General features: G+C 41.0%; 1 protein-coding gene and 1 long non-coding RNA gene across 15 annotated transcripts in view; one reads left to right on the top strand and one right to left on the bottom strand.

The window, feature by feature from the left end:
* MIPOL1 (mirror-image polydactyly 1) overlaps positions 1-22,765 on the top strand; it is a 292,792-nt gene that overhangs the window by 105,245 nt on the left and 164,782 nt on the right. For all 14 annotated transcript variants that reach the window (XM_039535481.1, XM_039535472.1, XM_039535476.1 and 11 more), the window contains 3 exons: positions 3,040-3,169; positions 8,703-8,736; positions 8,997-9,167. In XM_039535481.1, the coding sequence (XP_039391415.1) occupies positions 3,040-3,169; positions 8,703-8,736; positions 8,997-9,167 (335 nt within the window). The remainder of the gene's footprint in view (positions 1-3,039; positions 3,170-8,702; positions 8,737-8,996; positions 9,168-22,765) is intronic.
* LOC120403798 lies at positions 15,013-20,733 on the bottom strand. The gene is made up of 2 exons (XR_005597737.1): positions 20,454-20,733; positions 15,013-15,187 (listed from the first exon to the last, which is right to left on the bottom strand). It is a non-coding gene; the product is annotated as an uncharacterized LOC120403798 (long non-coding RNA).

Here is a 22,765-nt window from a genome sequence, read left to right as displayed (position 1 = left end):
GCAGTTTTGTTGCAGCTTACCCAGGCGCTGCTGAGACACAAAGGCTGTTATGTAGGCCTCGTCAGTTGGCACCATGATGCCATCACAAATTTCAGAAATCTTATGTCCCTTTGGGAACCTGATAGATGTAAGGACACAGTGCATTATCTGTGCCATACAGCTGTCCAGATGTGAGAATCATTCTTTGCATGTGCTACTAATTCTTTTATCTCCAAATCACGTGTGTAGTTCTGGAGCTCAATGCTCCACCCATCCACCTAACTTTATCCCTTGCACAGTAGCAAGGATATTGTCTCACAAAGAAGCAGGTAGCTTCTGGTGTTGTGTCCCTCCCAAACTGTACATCCATCTGCAGCAGAAAAATTCTTTTCCTCTCGCCACCAAACAATATTCAGGTTGAAGATATCGAAACGAGTATTTGATGGGTGCTCCAAATCTGGGCAGAATATTCTTGGACAATCGGGTGTGGTTTTTCTTATGACACAGAAATTATTTTCCTGCGAGAAACACAATATCTTCTGTGACTGAGTAGAGGGCTCCTCTTCAATAGTGAACAAAAGGGTAGACCATACCCCTAGAAGCAACTTGTGAAGCTGTCCCCATTCTCCTTCATCCAGCCTATTAGACTGGCCCTCTCGCCCTACCCTCAGAAGCACAAAAATCACATCTTTCTTCCTCCTTTCATCCACTTCCCAGTAATGCTTCTGGTTCTGCTACAGGAGTGACAGAAGTATTTCATACCCAGAATTCCTTTCTAGATGATCTGTCAGGATTCATTCTTCCACACCTTCCCCCAGTGAACTACATCTCTCAGCTGCCAAAGCTGCTTGTGGAAGGGGTCAAGAAATCTGGAAGCTAAAGGGTATTCACTGTATAGACTACATTTTCATCCAAATGTTTTGATATTCTTGTAGTTAACCCTTCAAATAACTTCATTTATTGAACAGTCCTAATGTCACAGTAGGCAGAACTGTAGAAAGCGTGGCACTTGTGATACTCTATCTAAGGTGACCAGGGTAGGAGTTTCCACTATGTCAAGCCTCTGTGTTTTGGGCATTCTAGATATTCCCTGTTCGAGTAATGCCAGGAAATGAATTGCTGCAGCACTTATAGCGACCAAAAGAGTCATTTTATGAAAATGGATATCAGCTTCTTCCCCTCGCATTCTTTGATTGGCTAACTGACCAAACCAACACCGCCCTCTTGGAAAAACTGACATTAATCTGTGGAGACATAAGATCCAACTATGAAGATGTTTGGTCTTTCATGAGAGTATTACAATTGAATCCAGGTAGATTAGGCATCTGATGCTTCTCCCCTTTTTTAGTTTTGCAGTGGGAGGTTGTTAAGGAATTATTTATCTTGTAACACTCAGGAGTATTTATCTATGAATATTTCATGCTGTGATATTGTTAAATCCATAGTCTTGCTATTTTCTTTGTCATTGTATTGGAATATAGCTGTATGTACATATTAAAACTTCTGAAAAATAACTAAAAAAATTACATTTCATCATGGGGTATTTTCTCAACAAAATTTAGTCATGAGCAACAGTTTGTTATGGTACTTTTGACTACAGTGACATTTTATTGCTAGTTTGTCTTTTGAATATTTTCTGTAAATATTTTTAAATGTATTTATTTGGTACCAATGATATACATACAGTAGTAAGCAAAAAGTGTATTATAAAATGTAATTACAATTTTATATAGTATGGTAAAGAGCTTTATACTAAATTGGATAGAGCCACTTTAATGCAGACATAATAATGTACAAAGGTGAAGCAGGAAAAAAGAAACTAAAATAGAGAAAGCAGAAGAGTTGGCTCTAGGCTAAAGTGAACAGGATCTATTTAAGGTGAGACTTGAAGAAAGGAAATGACTCATCCATGACTCAGAGAATGGGAGGGAATTCCAGATAGAGGAGGAAGTACAAATGCAATAGCCTTTGACTCAGCAGAATCTTGAGAATACTGGAAAACATGCCAGCATTTGGAGGCATCAGAGTTGGGTGCAGGAGAACTATGTGAATTAAAGATTAGTTCATTAGAGTGAAAGGGGCTCATGGAGAACTTTGAAACCCAGGGGAATACATTTTGATTTGAATTTGGAGATTCAATTCCAGTGCCAATGGTAGAGGATATAGTCCTTCTTCTTGGAATAAAAGTAGTCTCACTGCAGCATCCTGAGTGCCTTGAAGTTGAGAATAGGGATTTAGGATGACTGCAAAGAGAGATCTGCAATATTAGAGAGTGGGAATGATGAAAGTGTGTGAATAAAGATTTTAGCAGAAGCAGGGTTGAGGTAGGGATTCTGATAGTGTACCAGAGATGGTGTTAGCCATGTTGACAAGGGAGATGTAGGAAGAAAAAGTAAGCCCAGTGTGAAGAATGACTTGAAGGTTTCTGTCCTTGGGAGCAAACTAACAGTAAATCTTAGTTTATTGGCACCTAATGCTCAAAGGTCCCTGAATGCTTTAACAGATAATAGAATGATATATTAACAATAAAGTAAAGGCTTGACAGGGAGAGAGGGATGCTGACCGTGTTATCTTTGTAATACCAGAGAGGCACCATGCAAGAGCTAAATTGTGCACCACTTTGGGGCTGGTTAAAGTGTGGTGTTAAAGCAACTTCAGGAGATCCTTTCTCTTAATCTGATGTCTTGCTGTAAGAGAAGGGGTCTGATATGAATGTGAGCATCAGGAATTAGCTTTGTATTCGGAGTCACTGCTTCACACAAGTGATGGTTTCCTTGTTCTGTGTGATGAGTTTGAAGGTCCATCTTGACACCTTGTCCCTTCCTTGTTCCTCTAGGTATGTTAACTAGCAATAATGCTTTGATATTCTCAGAACTGTAAAACAAAATCTTGTTATGGTATCTTCACATTAACAAATGTTTTGTATAGGAAGTACAGTCACAACCTGATCCAAAGGACACTGAAGTGAGTGGAAAAAACATTGATTTCAATAGGCATTAGATAGGGCCCCATGTAAAGATACAACTAAAGCTGTGCTAAACACGCTGGTCGTTTTTGCAGCACTCGTGGAAGAAGTTTATACTGCTCAACGAGAACGTGATGAAGCTGTCATGGCTAGACTTAGGTTAGCCAATGAAGAGCGAGATGAAGCACTTCTTCGAGCCAAGCATTTGGAGCAGTCTCTTAAAGAGTATGTATTTTTTTTCTGCTATGTGTAAAAAGATGGCTGTTTATTGGAAGCCAAGGGAAACCTGATAGAACTCAAAAGTGAATATGTGGTAAATCTTAACATGAATTTCAATGTGATAGAATGTAAGAGGACAGCAATAGTCTCAATATTCCAGCTGTATGTGTAGGTTTAAAAAAAAAATGATCAAACGAGGTCATGTTTTTCTCCCCAGATGGAGAACAAGGTGAATGATTCTGGTTGGGGGAAAAAAAAAGAAAAGATAGAAAAGAAAAAAAGAAAGAAAGAAAAAGATCCACTATTGATTTATTCAAAGATAAATCAAGGAAGTGTGACATTTCATACAGGGGGTTCGTCACATGGAGTACAAGGTTGTCGGTCAGAAGTTGCACTGTATAGGAAATCAATTGAATCTTTGTGTCCACTAGACATTTCTTTTAGCAAAATATCTACTAATTACAGTGGAAGTGCGAAAAAAATATGTGCATTACTCTCCTACTCCTTTTTTATGCAAAAGTCATTCTTAATTTAGGAAGAACTATTTCAATTTCTCATTCTCTTTCTCTTTTCCTTTGTATTTTTTATCCTTTTTGTTCTTTTTTATCTTTCTCTCTTCCTCTACTGTTTCCAGAGGCAGAACAGGGACTTGAACCTGAGTCTCCTGCATCCCAGGAGAGTGCTCTAACTACTATTGGGTGTGTGTGTATGTCTGACCAGAAACTGCATTCTGGACCCATCCCAACAAAAGTTTTATTGAAACAGATACATTTAGACAAATCCGCTTTTTTCCAGTGAAAAAACATTCTGTCAAAAAATGCCAGCTCTAGTGAGCAAACCCGTCTAGTGTTTCCAACCACAGAGTGTGCCAGTGGAATGATAGAGTAGGTAATGCTGGCGAGGGAATGACGTTATATGTGAAGGAAAGCATAGAGTCAAACGTAGTAAAAAATCTTAAATTAATCAAACTATTCCATAGAATCTCAATTTCATGCTGGATTAATATGAGTATAGCAGTAGAAAAATACTACTGACCACCTGACCAGGATGGTGACAGCGTTTGGGAAATGCTTAGGGAGATCAGAGAGGCTACAAAAACAGAAAACTCAATAATAATGGGGAATTTCAACTATCCGTATATTAACTGGGTACATGTCACCTCAGGACAGGATATAGAGATAAAATTTCCAGACACCATTAATGACTGCTTCTTGGAACAGCTATTCTTGGAACCCACAGGGGAGAAACAATTCTTGAGTTAGTCCTAAGTGGCACACAAGATCTGGTCCAAGAGGTGAATGTAGCTGAATCGCTTAGTAATAGCAACTATAGTGTAATTAAACTTAATATCTCTGTAGGGTGGAAAATACCAAAGAAACCCACCACAGTAGCATTTAACTTCAAAAAGAGGAACTACACAAAAATGAGGAGGAAATTAAAGTCATGAATGAAATCCCTGCAAGCTGTATGGAAACTTCTTAAAAACACCATAATAGAGGTTCAGACTAAAGGCACAACACCATGCTCTGGATGTCCCTGGACCTCGACTGCCAGAAGCTGGGACATGATGAAAGGGGCTGGATCCCTCAATAAATTGCCCTGTTCTGTTCACTCCTCCGAAGCATCTGGCACTGGCCCCTGTCAGAAGATGGGAGAGTGGGCTCAATGGACCATTGGTCTGATGCAGTGTGGCCATTCTTACACTGTTATGAATGCAGAGGTTTAGTGTGGGTGAAGAAAGATGCAGGACCCAGATGCCCCCCAATACACACTCACTCTTTCTCTCTGCAAATGTGCTGTTGTATCTGAAGATAAAACAATAGTTAGCTTCTTGTAAGCCATTCCCCTTCCCTCTTTGCTTCTGTTGTGGACTCTAATGGAGCACGCTGCAAGAGCAGCTTTGTATAGTTCCAAGTGTCAGGCTCAGGCAGCAGCTTTACTCCTTTTATGGCTCTTGTTCAGCCTGGGTTTCACCAACAGACAACTCTCACAACAGAAGCATAAAGGCTTCTGGTGCATAGGGTGACCAGATGTCCTGATTTTATAGGGACAGTCCTGATTTTTGGGTCTTTTTCTTGTATAGGCTCCTATTACCACACACACCCCTGTCCCAATTTTTCACACTTGCTGTCTGGTCACCCTGCTGGCGCAAGGGGATATGGGGAAGGGGAACAGAGTACTAGAAAGAAGGAGGGTATGGGGGCATAAGGGAAGAAGAGCCAGCAAAGCACATATGAAAGAGCAATAAGTTAAAAAGGGAAATAAAGAAAAAGTATACAGAAAAGAGCAATAAGAAGTATGTGTGGGGAGGGAAGCATCTGAGAAAGAAGTAGTAAGAGAAAATAGCCAGAGAGAAAGGAAAGATGACATCTGCTGAACTGGCAGAAGAGAGGTGTTCTAACAGAAAAAGGTTGGGAACCATTGCTCCAGGGAGCCAGAGAAAGCCCTAAGCATGTCTGTTTGTATGAAGCCACTAAAGGGCTCCATGTATCAGGCAGGTAAAGAATATCAGGATGATATATCTGGCTCTGTTTCCCCAGTATGAGCCCTGGAATTGGTCCTTCTTTGCAGAATGAGAATTGAGTATTGTTCCAAATGTTTGCAATTCTGGAAATTGTGCTGCAACTTGAGTTCAGCCCCATAATATGTTGTATCACTGCGAACAGACAGTATTTCACAGTAGCAAGTATAGTATCTGTAAGTTTGTACCACATAAAGTAAATTCAATAGATTTTGCATTGTACTTAGTTGCTACTTTTTAAATATTTGACTTTAGTAGGAAACCTCATTAACTGTTTCTTTTCTCTGGGGCAAAATGGATATCTGCCTCTCTTTGGGTATTTTTATTAGCTGAAGCAATAGGCATTTTTTCTTACTCTAATCCCCTAGAGTAAATGTGGTTTCTGTATCAGAGATAACTGGTAGGAAAGACTTAGGCTGTGGCTACACTTAGCACTTCAAAGCGCTGCTACGGTAGCGCTGCTGCGGCAGCGCTAAATGTAGTCAAAGCGCCAGTGCTGGGAGAGAGCTCTCCCAGCGCTGTCCGTACTCCACCTCCCTGTGGGGAATAACGGACAGCGCTGGGAGCGCGGCTCCCAGCGCTGGGGCTTTGACCACACTGGCGCTTTGCAGCGCCGCAGTTTGCAGCGCTGGAGAGGGTGTGTTTTCACACCTTGCTGCAGCGCTGCAAATTTGTAAGTGTAGCCAAGCCCTTAATTAGAAAAAACTATTCTCATGAAGCTTCCCTTATAAACTTTTTTCTTGGTATCAGAGGGGTAGCCGTGTTAGTCTGGATCTGTAAAAGCAGCAAACAGTCCTGTGGCACCTTATAGACTAACAGATGTATTGGAGCATGAGCTTTCGTGGGTGAATACCCACTTCGTTGGATGCAGCTCATGCTCCAATACATCTGTTAGTCTATAAGGTGCCACAGGACACTCTGCTATTTTTTCTTGGTGGAGCTGCTGATTTTTACATGGTAAACAACCTGCATTTTTCCAGACAGAAATGCTCCCCATTACTTTTCTACATTTGTATTCAACCTCTTGGTACTGAGAGTTGGCAATTTGCATTCATGCTTTGTTGTTTATACTTGATGATTATATTAGAGAAAAAGGCTGAGAAATGCCAGTTGCCAATGGGTTAAAATAAAACTAGATCCCTTTGCAATAGTATGGCTGCCTTTAATGTGTGCTCTGTTAGTCAATTGAGTTGTACAAGTTTCTTAAGTATCACTGCCCATAAATCTGGCCCAAAATCAGATCTAGGAGGTAGCCTTACCCACAAAGGGTAATAATACTCATTTTTTCCTTCTAGTTGGCTGAGTTCTACTGTTGACCCACCCTGTTAGCAGGTGTTGGAACACATAGGGAAATGCCAGTTGAACCCTGCTGACTCACAGTGGCAGGCGTAGATCATTTGCCTGCTCTGGAAATGAGGATGGCCCCATTAGTCAGAGGAATGTAGGGACTTGGACTGATCTGTTTTAAAGGAGGAACTCTAGGGATAACCAAGCTAGGAGTGACAGTTCAGGCTGGAGTTTACATTTTGTGTGTAAACTTGTTAATAAGGTCAAATCTCATCAAAGAGGTAAGGTTCAAACCTACTCAGCACATGTTTACTGTTTTGGGGTATGCTGGGAATACCATCTGCTCAGAACCTCCCAAATAAATGTGTTCCACTATACAGCAGCAATAGAGCATTCCTTTCTGAATTGCTTCCCGTGATTACAAGAATTCAGGTGGCTTTGTCTGACTATGAACTTATACAAATTGATCAAAAAGCACAGAGGAAATTCACTAATTACCATACTAGGTAAGTGCACTAGTATTAAATGTCAAAGGTCAGATGGCAAGAATGGGTTGATTTCCTAGCCTCGTGTGCATAAGAGGCTATACCATATTTAGGGTCATGAAGACTAGTGCATTCAAAGGCACAGGGTTAGTACACTGTCAATTGCTGTGTGGCAGAGGGATGTTTGAAGGGTGATCTCTGACAACAGCATCACAGAACAAATTATACCTAGTTCTTTGGCAGACATTGGAAGTTTGATGATTACAGTATCTGTTTTTGAAATGTTACATTACGGCCTCTGCCAGAACTGCTTTTTCTTAAGCTACTTAGTATGTGCTGGATCCACCACTTGCTTAAGTATCCATGAACTGGGTGAGACTGCACTTCTTTAATGTTTAAGCTTATTTTTTAACAAGGTGTTAATCTTTGTATTTTGGACCCCCAAATGTTCTGTAAATAATCAGATGTTTAGATGTTAATTATAATTAACTTTTTAATTATTATAGAAAAAAGTGTAATTTCCTGTTTAATCACCTCTGTATGTAGAAATTCGTGCTATTACTCATTGCTGTTGCAGAGCACAATTGTAGTTGTTCGGCAAAACTGTAAAACTGTTTATTGCTTCTTTACATATGAGTAAATGTGCCAGCGATACAAGGAAAGAAAGAGTTCAATATTTTTGTTCCAGAATTAAGGAAGGGCACCACCGGAGGCTTAAATTAATTCCTATATTTTATGATAGGATAAAACAAAATTTCTAAGTAAGGTTTAACTATAATGTTTGTCCTCCTAGGTGGAGGGGAAGAATTACGTTTTGTTAAAACAACCCTTTCTTCCCCCACCCCCACAAACCTACTGTCCCATTTCATTTTGGGGTGCAATAAAGACAACAAGAATATAATTTCAGGTTAAAGTTGTAAGTCCAGAAATAAATAAAATAAGAGCACCAGTGCTTTCTATCACTAGGGAACTTTCTTCATCTAAGCACATATGAACAATTGATCCTTGTAGTCATATATAGCAGTAAACATTAATAACTTAACAGTCTGAAGTCAGTGCTGAAGATATGGAGCATTATTGAAAGATGGAGTCGAGCAGGTGGCACTTTAATATGTTCAGTGTCATGGTTGACTCTAAAGACTAGTAGAATGAAATTACTTGAGGTTCTAAAGATTTAAAAAGCGAACTCATTTTGCTGCACTAAGGAAATGCTACTGATCAGGCTTTCTGTGTCCCTTTTTTCTAGGCTAGAAAATATTAACCCTGAAGAAAATGACATGGTAAGCCATTCTCTGAGGAGATTTCTTGATGTCAGTCTTATATCTTAGAGGCTTAAGTTCAATTGAGTGGGTTTCAAGAACTAAGATGTGGGAAAAAAGAAGAATTGACACACTAATAATGTACATCTTTGCTGCAATATGAAAATTCAATAACTTCACTCAGTCAATTTACAATTCACATGTGCCTATTAATTAAAACCCTATATTAAATAAAATATATTAAAACTTCATGTCTGACTAACATATAATGCTGTTGGTAGACATTACAGGAATTACTGAACAGAATAAACAATGCAGACACAGGGATAGCTATACAGAAGAATGGAGCTATAATTGTGGATCAAATACACAGGACCAAGGAGCGTAGAAAGCATATAACAGCTGAGGAAATGAATGCAGTGATAGAAGAACGGGATGCTGCTTTGTCTCAAGTAAGTCCCTGCTAGTCTATAAAAACATTCAATGCCAAATTCTCTCTCCCCCATCTTTGGGGAAACAAAGTCTTCCATGCATGTTTCCTGTTCACAGTTCACTTTTTAAACAGTCCTTCCACATAGAGAACTCCTAAACACTATGCAATTATTGTAGTACCATAGGAATGCTATTTAAAATGGCCTTAACACTGTTTGGAAGCCACTGTTCAAAGAGAAAATATTATTTTTTTGCATCTAATACTCCTGGTTACAAAAGATGCTTCTCTGTGTTTTCTTTTTTTAAGTATAGCTTCCAAAGTACTAACCTTTATAGAACTGCTAAGAGCTCAGTGGTGCAGCTCATTGTCTGGCTATTCCGAAGAAGGACAGGAGACATTTGACATGGGTTTAATCAGGCTGCAACTTTATTATTAGATATCTGGGACTACCCAGCAGATAAAAGTGTACAGTGCAGGTAACCCCATGTTTATTCTGTAATTATCTGGGGGGCTTTACCAGCTCCCCCTCTTTATCCATCCAGGTCCCTCCAGCAAATCCATTGCTAGGAACTTACCATCTATCCCCCTCATAGGAGGGTTAAGGTGGACTATAAGAATGGGGGTTGGCTCCCTGCTGTACCAATCATAGGAGTCCCCAACCACTCCTCATTCATTCCTTTAATGAACACTTCTTTTTAAGTCCTTTTCCAAGCCATTATCTGGTCACTGTATACCTTTCCTATGGAATACCTGCACTGGACATCCGCCCTACACTTAAATAATGAGTTGCGACATATAGCCTACCGCCCATCATACCATGCATGAACAGAGCCCTGGCTGAACCCACTATGGGGAAGGTTTTAAAAAACAAACAAAAAAACAAAAAAAACCCCCTGCACCTAGACCAATATCGTGGTAAGGGAAAAATTCCTTCCCAGCCCCCCTAAAAACAGGGCAGCTAGCGTTATGCTCACAGCGGGTCTAGACCAAACCTGGTATTTTACCACCTAAAGGGGAGGGAGGATGGGTCCTACTTCAGACTGCTCTGTGTAAAAGGGAGGCTTCAGGCCCAGAGCTGCCCCTTTTAAATTCTGCATTCCTAGGGGATGAATCAGTGACCACACTGACCCCTTTTGCAACAGTTTTCATTCCCCCATAAAGCACTATTCCATTCGCTCGGCCATCCAGCCAAATTACCCCTCCTCTCACCGCGTAAAGGTGCAGGGCAGTCATTGTGATGGTGTAAATGGGCACACAAGGTGCAGGGCAACAGTGCACTTGGCCCTCAATATTTGTAAAGGGATAACCATTATAAATGGCAGAGAAATACTGTCACATATAACTACTCTTTAAGACAAGCAAATTCTTCCCTAGGGTTCTGCATTCAAGAGCTGAAAATCAGGTCCTTGATATACTGTTCTGGTTTTCAGTGTCTTTACTTTTTTTACTATAATCAACAGACGTTTGATGTCCCTTCCTGCTCCTGATACCTCTGAACACATGGCCCCTTCCATCTCCCTAGCTTCACAAAAAAACACAGTTCCCCTTCCCTGAAGCAGGCAGAGAGCCCTCCTGCTCCTCAGTGGCTTCCATGGGCTACGAGTCGTACCTCACCATAGAATCTCTTTGGGTTCTGTGCCCAGTCTTGGCTGCTCCTAGACTTAGCACCTGATATGATCTGATTCCACATTCCTGGGTTCTGTCCTTTGGGATCAGGTCATAGGGATAGGCAGCTGGGGGAGAATAAGGGGACTTTAGACAGGGGGTACGTACAGCCATTAAGCACTCACCCCATGCAAGAGCTGTGATCTGGCCTTGCCTCTCAGAGGGCCAGAAACCCTACATCCTTCCTGAACCTTAATTATCTAAATTATTCAGTCTATTTGGGGTCCATAGGGAACCCAAATCCATCTGGGGATTATCTCATTTTTAAAGTTGTTTTATGGTCTTTGTTGTTGAATTTACATTGCACCAAGAAGCTACCAGGTAGCAGAGTATCCTCTCCAAACTCTGAAATTTCCTCCTCTTCTGCTGTCACTTCTGTTCTTACATTCTACCCTATTTTACCCTGGCCAGCCACCTTTACTTGGCATGCAACCATGTAATGTTCATGCAACCATGTAATGTTCATGTAGTTATGGAATTGCAACAGGCATTAATGTTGGGTTCCTTTATTTTTTTGTTCTTTTTTGCATTTTTCCCCCACCGCATTCCAAACACAGAAGACAAACATTACAAAATAAGTAAGTTTTCTTTAAGATGAAATAATATCTCTGGGAATCTGGAAAGTTGTATTTCATTAAATGCCATGAATGAGCTGGGTGACTAAGAAACTGTTCAGATTTTTTTTTTCACTACGCTTCCCTCATCTGTTGGTTCATTCTTTGCTCAGGACAGATATATTAAAAAGAGAGAATTTCTGAGGACATGTGTTGGCACAGTTACTTTGCAGCATCAGATGGTGTGAATATTTTTATTTTTTAGTTTCAAAGGGAGTAGGATCTGCGTCTTAATGTACATATTGAATAAATTATAGGCATTTAGAGACAAATTTTTCTGTTCTCACTGTGCAAGAGGTGTCTGTGCAGGGGGTGCATACACAATGCAAAGAGAGGGCTCGTGCAGCAGGGAAAGGGGTAGAGTCAGAGGACCTACTTCTGTTAGAGTCTTTGGTCCTTGTTCCTGTTGCAGGAGCTTATTGGAGCCTCACAGGGCTACTTAAGTCAGCCTTGTTAGGGCCCTGTTCCTTCATAGAGATGTCCAGAATCTATGTACCATTAAAACAAAAGGTCTTATGTTGGCCCTCTGCACAGGTGTGAGCATCCTTCACAGACTGGTGGGGCTGGGGCTTTCTACAATAAATGGATAATAATTAATAGAGTACAACTGATAGACTAGCCAAGGAACAGGTGTGACAAGAGTTTCAGGTAGAATTATAAAAAATTATTTTAGCAAAACATAAATAGTTTGCCAAATCACCTGTACTTCAGGACATACTACTTTTATTGACTCCTCAACTATTTTTAATTTGTTAATTAAATTATACAAATTTACCTGAACATATCTTAGTCATTCTTTCTCCTCAGTCCATCTTTGGTTACTTCCTGTCTCCTCCATTCATTTGCCATTCCAGAATATATTTGATTATATTTTTATTTTTTTAAAAAGCTTATTAGCAGCATGGTTACTAGTGAAACACCCAACAGTCCTGTGAAAATTTTATGCTGTTTTTAAAAATTATTATTGGCTTTCCTTACATAGGACATTGAAAGTTGGGCAACCAGTAAGGGAAAAGATTTTGGCAAAGGAGAATATGTTTGGTATTTTTAGTTTTGGTTTGTTGCTTTTATGTTTTGTTTTTGTTTTTTTTTCTTGTCAGTGTCCTTTCAAATAGGAATTGTTATCTGCGTCAGTAAAACCTATAAACTCTTGAATATCACCATTTGAGTGATATGGTTCACACATGCACACACAGAGAGAGAATGAGATTATTTAAACAATCTGTTTTTAAAAAAGTCTCTCTCTAAGAATCATGTATAATACATTGCTTTCCCAAATAATTAAACCAAGCATTAATAAAAGGTCAGTTATTCCACAAAATAATGGCTTAGGTGCCAAGAGCATCACAGCCAATTTACACATCTGTCAGCATAATACACAGGTAGTTTTAAGTAGCTGGTGCTGGTCATAAAAAAAAATTCTGATCTGAATTATATTGTGCTACCAACATTTGATGCCAAGCAGTACTACTCCACTTGATGTTCATTAAAAAATCCTACTACTATGAATTGTAAATAATTATTATGAATAGAACTCTATGAAATTTACTGATGGAAAACCTAACGTATTTTATATGTAAGAAGCTCTTATCTTATATATTCTAGAATATTAGTTATAAGTCTTGGAATTGTGGCCACCATTTCAAACCACATTTCTTAATTGATAATGGCTTGGGTACTTGTGCAATACAGGTGAGTCGCATCATACGCGTATTTAACTTACGCGAATTCAACTATATGTGCTCGGCAAAAAAAAGAAAAACAACAAGATACCTGTAAATAGTGCGGGCGATTTCACCCAATTAGTGTATGCCCCGGAGTGAGCGTGAGATGGGAGACATGAATCTGCTGTTCCCTCAGTTGGTCTCAGTTCCCGCATGCCTCTCATAGTGTGAGCATCTCGCCGCACTGAGTGTGATTCTAGTGTTTAAAGATACGTATTTTTCGTACAACATGGCCCCTAAACGTAAGCCAACTACTTCCTCTGATGCTCAACTGAAGAAACAGCGATCTCTTCCAACGCTGGAGTCAAAACTGGCTGTGTTGGACTTATTGAGAGATGGTATGTTGGTCTCCAGCATGGCGCGTAAATATGGCCACAACGAATCTAGCATCTGTGCCATCAAGATTCGAGGGAGAGAAATTCGTCAAGCCATGGCATCAAGTGCTCCAATAACTGCTAAAGTGATGAGCCAGGTGCATGATAAGATTTTAGTGAAGACTGAAAAGGCATTAAACTTATGGCTGGAAGTCATGAATCATAAACATGTGCCTACCGATGACAACACGTTGCGAGAAAAGGCTCTTAGCCTCTACGCGCTGTTCAAACCTGCTGCCGAAGAGGGATAGCCTTCTGATGAGAAGGAATTCAAAGCCAGCCAAGGTTGGCTTAACAGTTTTAGGAACCACTTCAACCTCAAAAACGTGCAGACTACTGGTAAAGCTGCATCTGCAAATGAAGAGGCAGCAAAAGCCTACCCCGAACAATTAAAGAAAATCATAGAAGAAAAGGGCTATCTTCCGGAACAAGTTTTCAATGCTGATGAGACTGGGCTCTTCTGGAAAAAAATGCCCAACTGCACTTACATTTCAAAATCAGAAAGACAAGCCCCTGGCTTCAAAGCAGCTAAAGACCATGTGACTGTGTAGTTTTGTGGTAATGCGGCTGGGCATTTTAATAAAGCCGGGCTTGCTCTACAGGGCTGCAAATCCCCATGCCCTAAAAGGCAAGAACAAAAATCCTCTGCCTGTGTTCTGGCAATCAAATAAAAAGGCTTGGGTGACGGCAGCATTATTTCTGGATTGGTTCCACAAATGTTTCATTCTGGAGGTCAAGCGGTACCTCAAAGAGAAAGGACTTGACTTTAAAGTGTTGCTGATTGTAGACAATGTTCCTGGCCACCCTGCAGCACTCTGGTTTGCACATAATGACATTGAAGTCATCTTTCTCCCCCCCAATACCACCTCCATCTTCCAACCTCTTGACGAAGGCGTGATTTGCTGTTTCAAGGCCACGTACACGAGGCTTACATTCTCACGGATACGTAGCACTATGGATGCTGATCCAATCTTAATGTGATGGAGCGTTGGAAGTCCTTCAACATTGCCAATTGCATCACTTATATTAAACAGGCAATGGATGCAATCAAGCCTGAAACAGTCAATGCATGTTGGCAGAACCTATGGAAAGAATGTGTGAATGATTTTAAGGGTTTCCCGAACATTGATAAAGAAGTGAAACGCATTGCTTAGGTGGCCAGGCAAGTGGGTGGTGATGGCTTCGTCAACATCCTTGAGGAAGAAATCGAAGAATTAATTGAGAGCCATAGAGAAACATTGACTAACTAAGAGTTAGAGGAACTGATAAAATTGTCTACAGAAGACAAAGATGATGATGGCAAACAGGAGGAGCCAGCAAGTTGGAATCTTCATAAATTTGCTGAAGTGTTCCAAGCAGCGAAACACTTGAATGATTTAATTTCTGAATATGATCCCTCTATGGAACGAAGCCTCAAAATCACATGGAGTATTACAGACAATTTGAGACCGTATCAAAAAATGTTTGAGCAGCTCAAGAGACAACAGTGACAGTTGCCGATCACCATGTTTTTCAAGGAAAAACAGCCAGCAGCAGATGAGCTTACGCAATCAACTTCTTGAGCTGAACCAGAGCCAACCACTTCATCTACGACTCGCTCTCCGTCACCCAAGCTCTCCGTCACCTCTGTTTCCTGGATCGACATCAAGCCCTGACGACCCCCTGTAATTAAAAATACAGTACTGTAAAATTATATTTTGCATATGTACTCTTTATTATATACTGTACATTACTGTATACATTATACATTTATACATATTACTGTACAGGGTTGTATACACAAAACCATGTACAGTATACTGTACTTTATGGGCGATTTAAGGGATTTTCAAGGGTAATTTTGACTATACATGATTTTTGCCTTACGCACTGACTTTAGAACCTACCCCCGCATAAGATGTATACAAGATGTATACAAATTACTGGTCTTTTGTTAAGATTGTAATAACAGTTATTACAATTTATTAGCAAGAAGAACAGGAGAGGGAATCTTGCATTAGACCACAAGGGGACTGAAGGTAACTCAGGGGATATCTATAATTATACTATAATAAACCCAAATTATTGTCATTTAGATCTGGCCTTGTCATGGGTGTTGTTAGCATCTGCAAGACGCTATCTCTCCATTTTCAGTGAACATAAAATCACATTCACATAAAGGCACATCATAAAAATTGAGCCAAAACGGGTTACAATCAGTCACACTCATAGGGAGACATTTGTAGTCTGTGGCTGTCCTCTGGAGCACAGCATTTAAGAGTTCAGAATTTGTGAGGCTCTGTGAAAACTACACCCTCCTATACAACTTGTTAGTATCTGGTGAAGGAGCAACAGTGCCACTTAAGTTACCAGCATAACTGATTTCACTTCCTCCCTGCTTTCAGGGTTTTACAGGGGGTATGTTTAATTAAGCTAATCCATTTACCTTCTGAATGAGTCCCTTCACAGCCTGACACTTGACTGTTAACTACAATTTACCTGAACAGCATCTAGCTCTTTTGGTATTATTTATAGGTTTTCAGATTTTTCTGATTCAGACACTGTAACACGGAAGGCTATGCAACTTTAACTTATCAGTTATGTTTCAGTTGGACAATATTTAATATTCTTAAATAATGGATGCCCTGTAATAAATTGGGTGCATGAGCATGTAAATATAGGCTGTCTTGAAGTAGTCTTTCAGGTGTGTGTTGGGTGTTTTTTGTTTGTTTTGTTTTTTCTTTCAGTACATTGTGGTGGCTCTATTGTATTTGATGATTGTATTTAATTAGACTGCTATTGTACACATGCTTGACAATAGTTAACTAGTTATATTTTGTGACTTTGAATTTTGCTTGAATTTTTTACTGCTGGACAATCTAGAAATGCTCACTAATTTTTAGGAAATGTTGTTTTTAAAAAAACCCTTTGAATCACAAATATCTAGATCCCCCTGTTTGTTTTGAAATTTTAAATGTCATCACCATGTCTTAACAGAAAGATGGACACTGTTATCACCATATCGAGCGGCACACGTGTCCGCAATCTTAGATCATTCACTAGATTGCTGAGCAAATATGCAAACTACATTTTGTATGTGCGAAAACAAATAAAATGATATAAACTCAAATATTTGATACTACTTTTAGTATGTATTTTCAAGTGAATAAAAAACAAACAACTAAAGTATGGCTAAACATTGACATCCATCTCTTCCCACCCCCAGCACACACACCAATGTCAACCCCCTTTAAAAAAAAAACACACAACCATTCCGTTGTATTTGCCAAGATACATTTGTTAGTGAAGAGATACTGTGTTATGGTGTAGAACTTGTCTGTTTTATGGCTGCTCTTCGATTTCTTCATTCTCATGGCAGTCAGCATCTCTCTGTTTTCTTTTCAGTTTCTTGGTTTATATTCAGTTTAACCTTAACCCATTCATGGAAATATCCTGTTCATTTAAAATGTTTGTAATGTAGTTCTTGTTTTTCTTCGCAAGTCTTGCTTGTTTATTGAGTAATCAAATATATTTGTGATTAACGTTTAATACAAATACAACACACTGTAGTCACAATTTGGTAATCTTCATTAAATACTTTAAAGAAAATAGTTACCAGCAGGAGGCAATATGGTGTAATGCCTCAAAGTAGCAACTGGCTATAAGCCATTTTACACCTTCTGGACAGGAATGTTAATATGATTAAAGGTTTGGCAGCTGAAACTGGGGCACTCAGTAAGGCATTACAAAAAAAAAATTCTTCCCTTTTGAGGAAAGAAAAGAAATGATTTTTATCGGTACAGCTTGAAGGTGCTTTTAAAGGAAGTCAACCAAGAGCATGGATCATACTACAGAAGGATCATGTATTTATTGTGTTTTCAGCCCTAACTTCCATTGAGTAGGTATTTTGTAACCAAGGCACAGCCTGTTGCTATGCAAAGTTTAATATTAAAGGTGTAGAATTTGTTGTAGAAGAAAAGCAATAGTGTCATGGCCAGTATAGCATTGTCTGTTTTTAATACCCTGGATTGAAGCAGTAATGCAATTGGCAAGCAATCCTGGTTTTACAGTTCTAAATAGCTTGATCACATCCTGCTGTGCAGGAACATGCTTCTGACTGTTCATGTACAAAACTGGCACACTCCCAGTTGCTCATCTGAAACAAGTTAAAGTGTGCCTTTCTCCATTTCAAGGCACTGTTTGGCATCAGACAGCGTTTAATGGTAACTGAGAACAAAGATTAGAAGCAGTACGCTTCCCTGCCCACCATTATCAATTTCAGCTAATAGCTAATAACTAATAAATGTCAATAGTCTCAGTGGGCCAACTACTTATTAACCTTTCTGAGGCTGTTCTCAAACAGTTCTTCTGGTTTTACACCAAATAAGGTATAGAGCTCGGTGTTTTCTGTGGTTCCTAGATCATTCGAGATTTCTCACCACACATCGGTGAACATTTCTCATTTAAGAAATACACCTGTGAGCTGCAATAACTTTAAAAACCACAAAAAAGTAGTTATTTGAAAAATAGGTTGGGGCTGCAATCTAAACTAGGGAATCTGTATCCTCATGTTGAGGGGGCAATAGTGCATGACCACAGTGTTAGAACAGAGGAAACTCCTTTTTGCCATGAAACTACCTTTTTACACTAAACCTTTCCAATTAGCATCTCTGTTTTACACTGTGGTGCTTATTCTAGCCTTTGCCAACACTTGCTGAGTTCACTCTGCTGGTGTTGGCACTAGCACACTAGAAGGAGCATCTGACAATGATCTAGCTACTGTGCTAGGACACTGCTCCTTCTACCCCTCTTCTGCTGCCTCTAATACTAAGGGTGGGAGGAGAGCACCAGATTCTTAGAATGATTCACACTGTGAAGCAGACAGCTGTGGGGGTGGGGGTGGGGGTGATTTTCAAACTCACTGGCTTGTGTGGAGTGTGATTGCAACTTGATTAGCCCTAGGACTATCTTGGTTCATTTCCCCTCTTGTGCCAGCAACAGCAAGATCCCTGCACCCACGCATTTCCTATGCTTTTTCTCTAGCTGGTAGCAGACAAGTGGATGGGAGGAGGAAACTAACACCAGGAAGAGTGAGCAAATGGAGTTAATGCAGTAAGCACAAGAGAGTCAATATAGGCTCAAAGATGCTGCCTGCAAGATGCCCATGTTGAGCTCAGGTTGGAGTGAGCTCTGCTTTCAGTTAGAGAGGGATAAGAACTGGGGAAAGATAGAATACAAAATGAAAGTGCTAATTTAAAAGGTGGGGTTTAACTCAAAAAATAACACTCTGGGAGGGTAAAACAGGTGAAATGACTACTAGACCTGAGTCATCTTTCTCACAGGTGTCTGTAGGGATACATCCCTGCCCCCTCACTCTGAAGTCCAAGCCAATGATGCTGGGCAGCAGGCACCCTTTTAAGAAATTCACCAAAAAACAAAGCCCAGTCTCACAAACAGTGATTTTTATTGGCTCAGTTTTCCATTTGGTTCTGTTCCACAGAGTTAATGGGGGTAAGTACTTTGATTACACTGCAATTCTAATGATTTTTAGGAGTTTCCTTACAAAGATTCATCAAAACCTTCATTTTTGGGAAAGGTGAGTAGATCAACTGATTTATTGTCAGGGAGCCAGCTGCAACAGGGGCAATCTAGTAGGGACACACTGGACACAGCTGATCCTAATGGGCTGCCTATTTGATTGTACTTTCTAATTGGTGGAGGGGTGGAGCTAACTACTATTTAACCTAGCAACAGCCAGAACTGGCTGGCTGCTCCACACATTCCTAGCCTGCAGCTGCTCTTTGTCCAGCCTCCTGTTGCCGCCTGCTCTTGTGCCTGCTGTAGCCCCTATGCGTCTCCATTCTTGACACCCTGGGCTCTGTTTTCTGACCAAGTCTCTGGCTTGATCATTGCCTCTGGCATCTGGCTTCTGATCACTGGTTCTAACTCTCAGCTCTGCTCTCGACTATATCCCCAGGTGTCCCAAGGCTCTGATTCTTGACTCCAGCTTGGCTGTGCTCTAGCCTCCAGGCCTGGCGAACCCCCCATGGATCTCACCATTAGGCCTGACTGCCAACATTCAGTCATGTACTTGACAGTTTGATTAGTGCAAGAGAGAGAGTCTTCAGACTTTCTTCGGCTGTGGGTTTGACACCTGTTAAGGCCTCCCTCATTCCGACGGATGTAATAACACCTTGCAGAGGCTACAGTCCCAGATCTCAGCCTTGTAGGCATAGATCTTGCTATCTTGGACCCAGATCCCTCAGGACCTGAAGATCTACTGCCAGCCCAGTTTGACAATGACCACGAGAAATGCAGCTTTATGAATCGATGCCAACTCCTGTTCATGCTACATCCCTGTCATTTCCCACTGACCAGGCCTGAGTGGAGCTCATTATCATCCCATTAACTGGGGAGGCCCTGGCCCAGTCATCCCACCTCCTGGAGACTTCCAGTCCCTTGCTGAGGAAACTGGAGGAATTCAGTTGAGCCATAGCAATTGTTTTGGATGACCTGAACCATTCCCATTCTGCCGAAAGCATACTTCAGAATGTATGCCAGGGAAATAGACCAGTCACCAGGTTCGCTGTGGAATTCCAGTGCTTACCGGCCAACAGAGCTACCATTTTCAGCATAGCTTGAATGAAGAGCCAGGATGGGTAAGGCCAGCATCTGACTTAGATCCCCTGGTCAAGCTGTGCGTGAGCATCGGTGATTGTCTGGCTGAACAGTGATTGCAAAAGGAGTCCAGTTTTTGATTCCCCACAAGCCAACCAAATTCAACCCTGCCTTACTGGTGCAGAAAGGAGCTAGCACTAAGTCTTAGACTATGTCCAGGGGTGCCCCGGTAAGACTCCTGTCCTGTCCCAGTAAGGAAAGCCCCTCTTGTACTTCCTGGTGGTGACTAGCCAGCAAACCTCCAGCTTCCTCTTTGGTTACGATAACTTACCAGGTCTGAGATTGGGCAGTGAATGCTGGTGGATTCAAGGTCCTCAGACAACTTCGTGGACCTAGATTTTGCTTGGACCCATAACATCCCCACTCGATGTAGCAGCATCCCTGGTTTGGTAGAATCCATTGATGGGGGCCCCCCATCTTCTCTGGCCCAGTTACGAATCAGACAACACTGCTGACTGTGACCACTCTCCAGAGCCACTGGGAGGTTCAGAAATGTCAACTAATCTGCCCCCTCATTCCTCTATCATCCTCAATATTCCTTGGCTGGTTGACCATGACCCACACATCCAGTGGAGCTGAGTCACAATACCCTTTACCTCAAGATTCTGCTGCCAGTCATGTCTTCCAAGGTTAGGTGTTAGTCCTGAATCCTCTTGCAATGCAATTGATGAAGGGGGGACTTTAAACGTTGATGCCACTATCTCTGTCACCCCTTTGTCTCCTTCAGATATTTTAGAGAAATATCAAGACTGCTGATGTCTTTGACAAAAGGAGGGCAGATGTTTTGCCACCACTTTACAGTTATGATTGCCCCATTGACCTGCAGCCCAAGTCTGACATTCCTTTTGGCTGTATTTACTCCCTTTCAGAACTGGAACTCCAGGTGCTCTGGGACTACCTCCATGAGAATTTAGAGAGAGGATTTATTCATCTTTCCACTTCTCCAGTGGGGGCATCCTTTTGTGGGGTTTTTTTTTCCCATGGAAAAAAGATGGCTCCCTGTGCTCTTGTGTTACTAGCCCATGAATAGAGTGACAGTTCAAAATTGCCACCCTTTGCCACTTATTAATGAACTTTTTGAGAGACTTTGATTGGCTAGGGTTTTGTCTAACCTGGACCTTCACACAGTTATGGGCCAGTTTGTGTGAAGAAAGGTGATGGATGGAAGACCGTGTTCCATGCTTGACAGGGACATTTTGAGTACTTAGTTATGCCATTTGAGCTATGTAATGCTCCAGTTATGTTTCAGCATTTCTGGGACATGATGGACCAATTTGTTATCTGTTTAGATAATCCTTGTGTTCTCTGAAAGCCAGAAGCTACACGAGCACACTGTGATGTGCTTCGGTCACAGAGAGACCCCCTTAGTACTGTCACCTGATGTGCTGAAATTACCTCTGATCCCATTTTCTCTGATGGCTCGGGACTCCAGAACCGTGCCCTGTTGAGCCAGACACGCTAGCCTGCTGCAGTACAGTCCCAGGTCTGAATCACGTCCCCAAAGCTGCAGGCTTTAATAGCTAACCTGCTGAGTGGTTTTCAATCTCCAGCACCCAGACACCCATTTCCCAATGGGATCCAAACCCCAAATAAATCCGTTTTACTCTGTATAAAGCTTATACAGGATAAACTCATGAATTGTCCACCCTCTAGAACACTGATAGAGAGATGCACAGCTATTTGCTCCCCCGGGTATTAATCACTTACTCTGGGTTAGTTAATAAACAAAAGTGATTTTATTAAGTATAAAAAGCAGGATTTAAGTGGTTTCAAGTAATAACAGACAGACCAAAGTAAGTTACCAAGCAAAATAAAACAAAACACGCAAGTCTAAGCCTAATACATCAAGAAACTGAATACAAGTAAATCTCACCCTCAGAGATGTTCCATTAAGCTTCTTTCACAGACTAGACTCCTTACAGTTCCAGATTAGATGGTAACCAGGGGATTTCTCATGACTGGCAGCCCCCTTTGTTCTGTTCAACCCCCTTTTAGAACTGTGGTACAAGGCAGGCAGGGCTGGCTCCAGGCACCAGCTTATCAAGCAGGTGCTTGGGGTGGCCACTCTGGAGACGGGCGGCACCTCCAGGTATTCGGCGGCAATTCAGCAGAGGGTCCCTCGCTCCCGCTTGGAGCGAAGGACCTCCCGCTGAATTGCCGCAGATCGGGATTGCGATCGCGGCTTTTTTTGCCTTTTTTTTTTTTTTTTTTTTGGCTGCTTGGGGTAGCAAAATCACTGGAGCCAGCCCTGAAGGCAGGAATTTTTTGTCTCTCTGGGTTCCCACTCCTCCTTCTAAATAAAAAAGCACCAGTTTTAAGATGGATTCCAGTACCAGGTGAAAAGTCACATGTCCTGTGAGACCCCAAACCTCCATTCTTTCTGACCTGACTCCCACAAACACAGGAAGGCTTACAAGAAAACAGAGCCATTTACAACAAATTGTTCTAGTTAATGGGAGCCATCAAGATTCTAAGCCACCATTAATTGCCCACACTTTGCATAATTACAATAGGATTTCAGAGTAATACTTCATATTTCTAGCTTTAGATACAAGAATGATAGGTTCATACAAATAAGATGAA

This window comes from Mauremys reevesii, linkage group 4, assembly GCF_016161935.1.
Source record: "Mauremys reevesii isolate NIE-2019 linkage group 4, ASM1616193v1, whole genome shotgun sequence".
Lineage (NCBI taxonomy): Eukaryota > Metazoa > Chordata > Testudines > Geoemydidae > Mauremys > Mauremys reevesii.
Note: the sequence above shows the minus strand (reverse complement) of the source record. Positions and strands in the feature narration are given on the sequence as shown.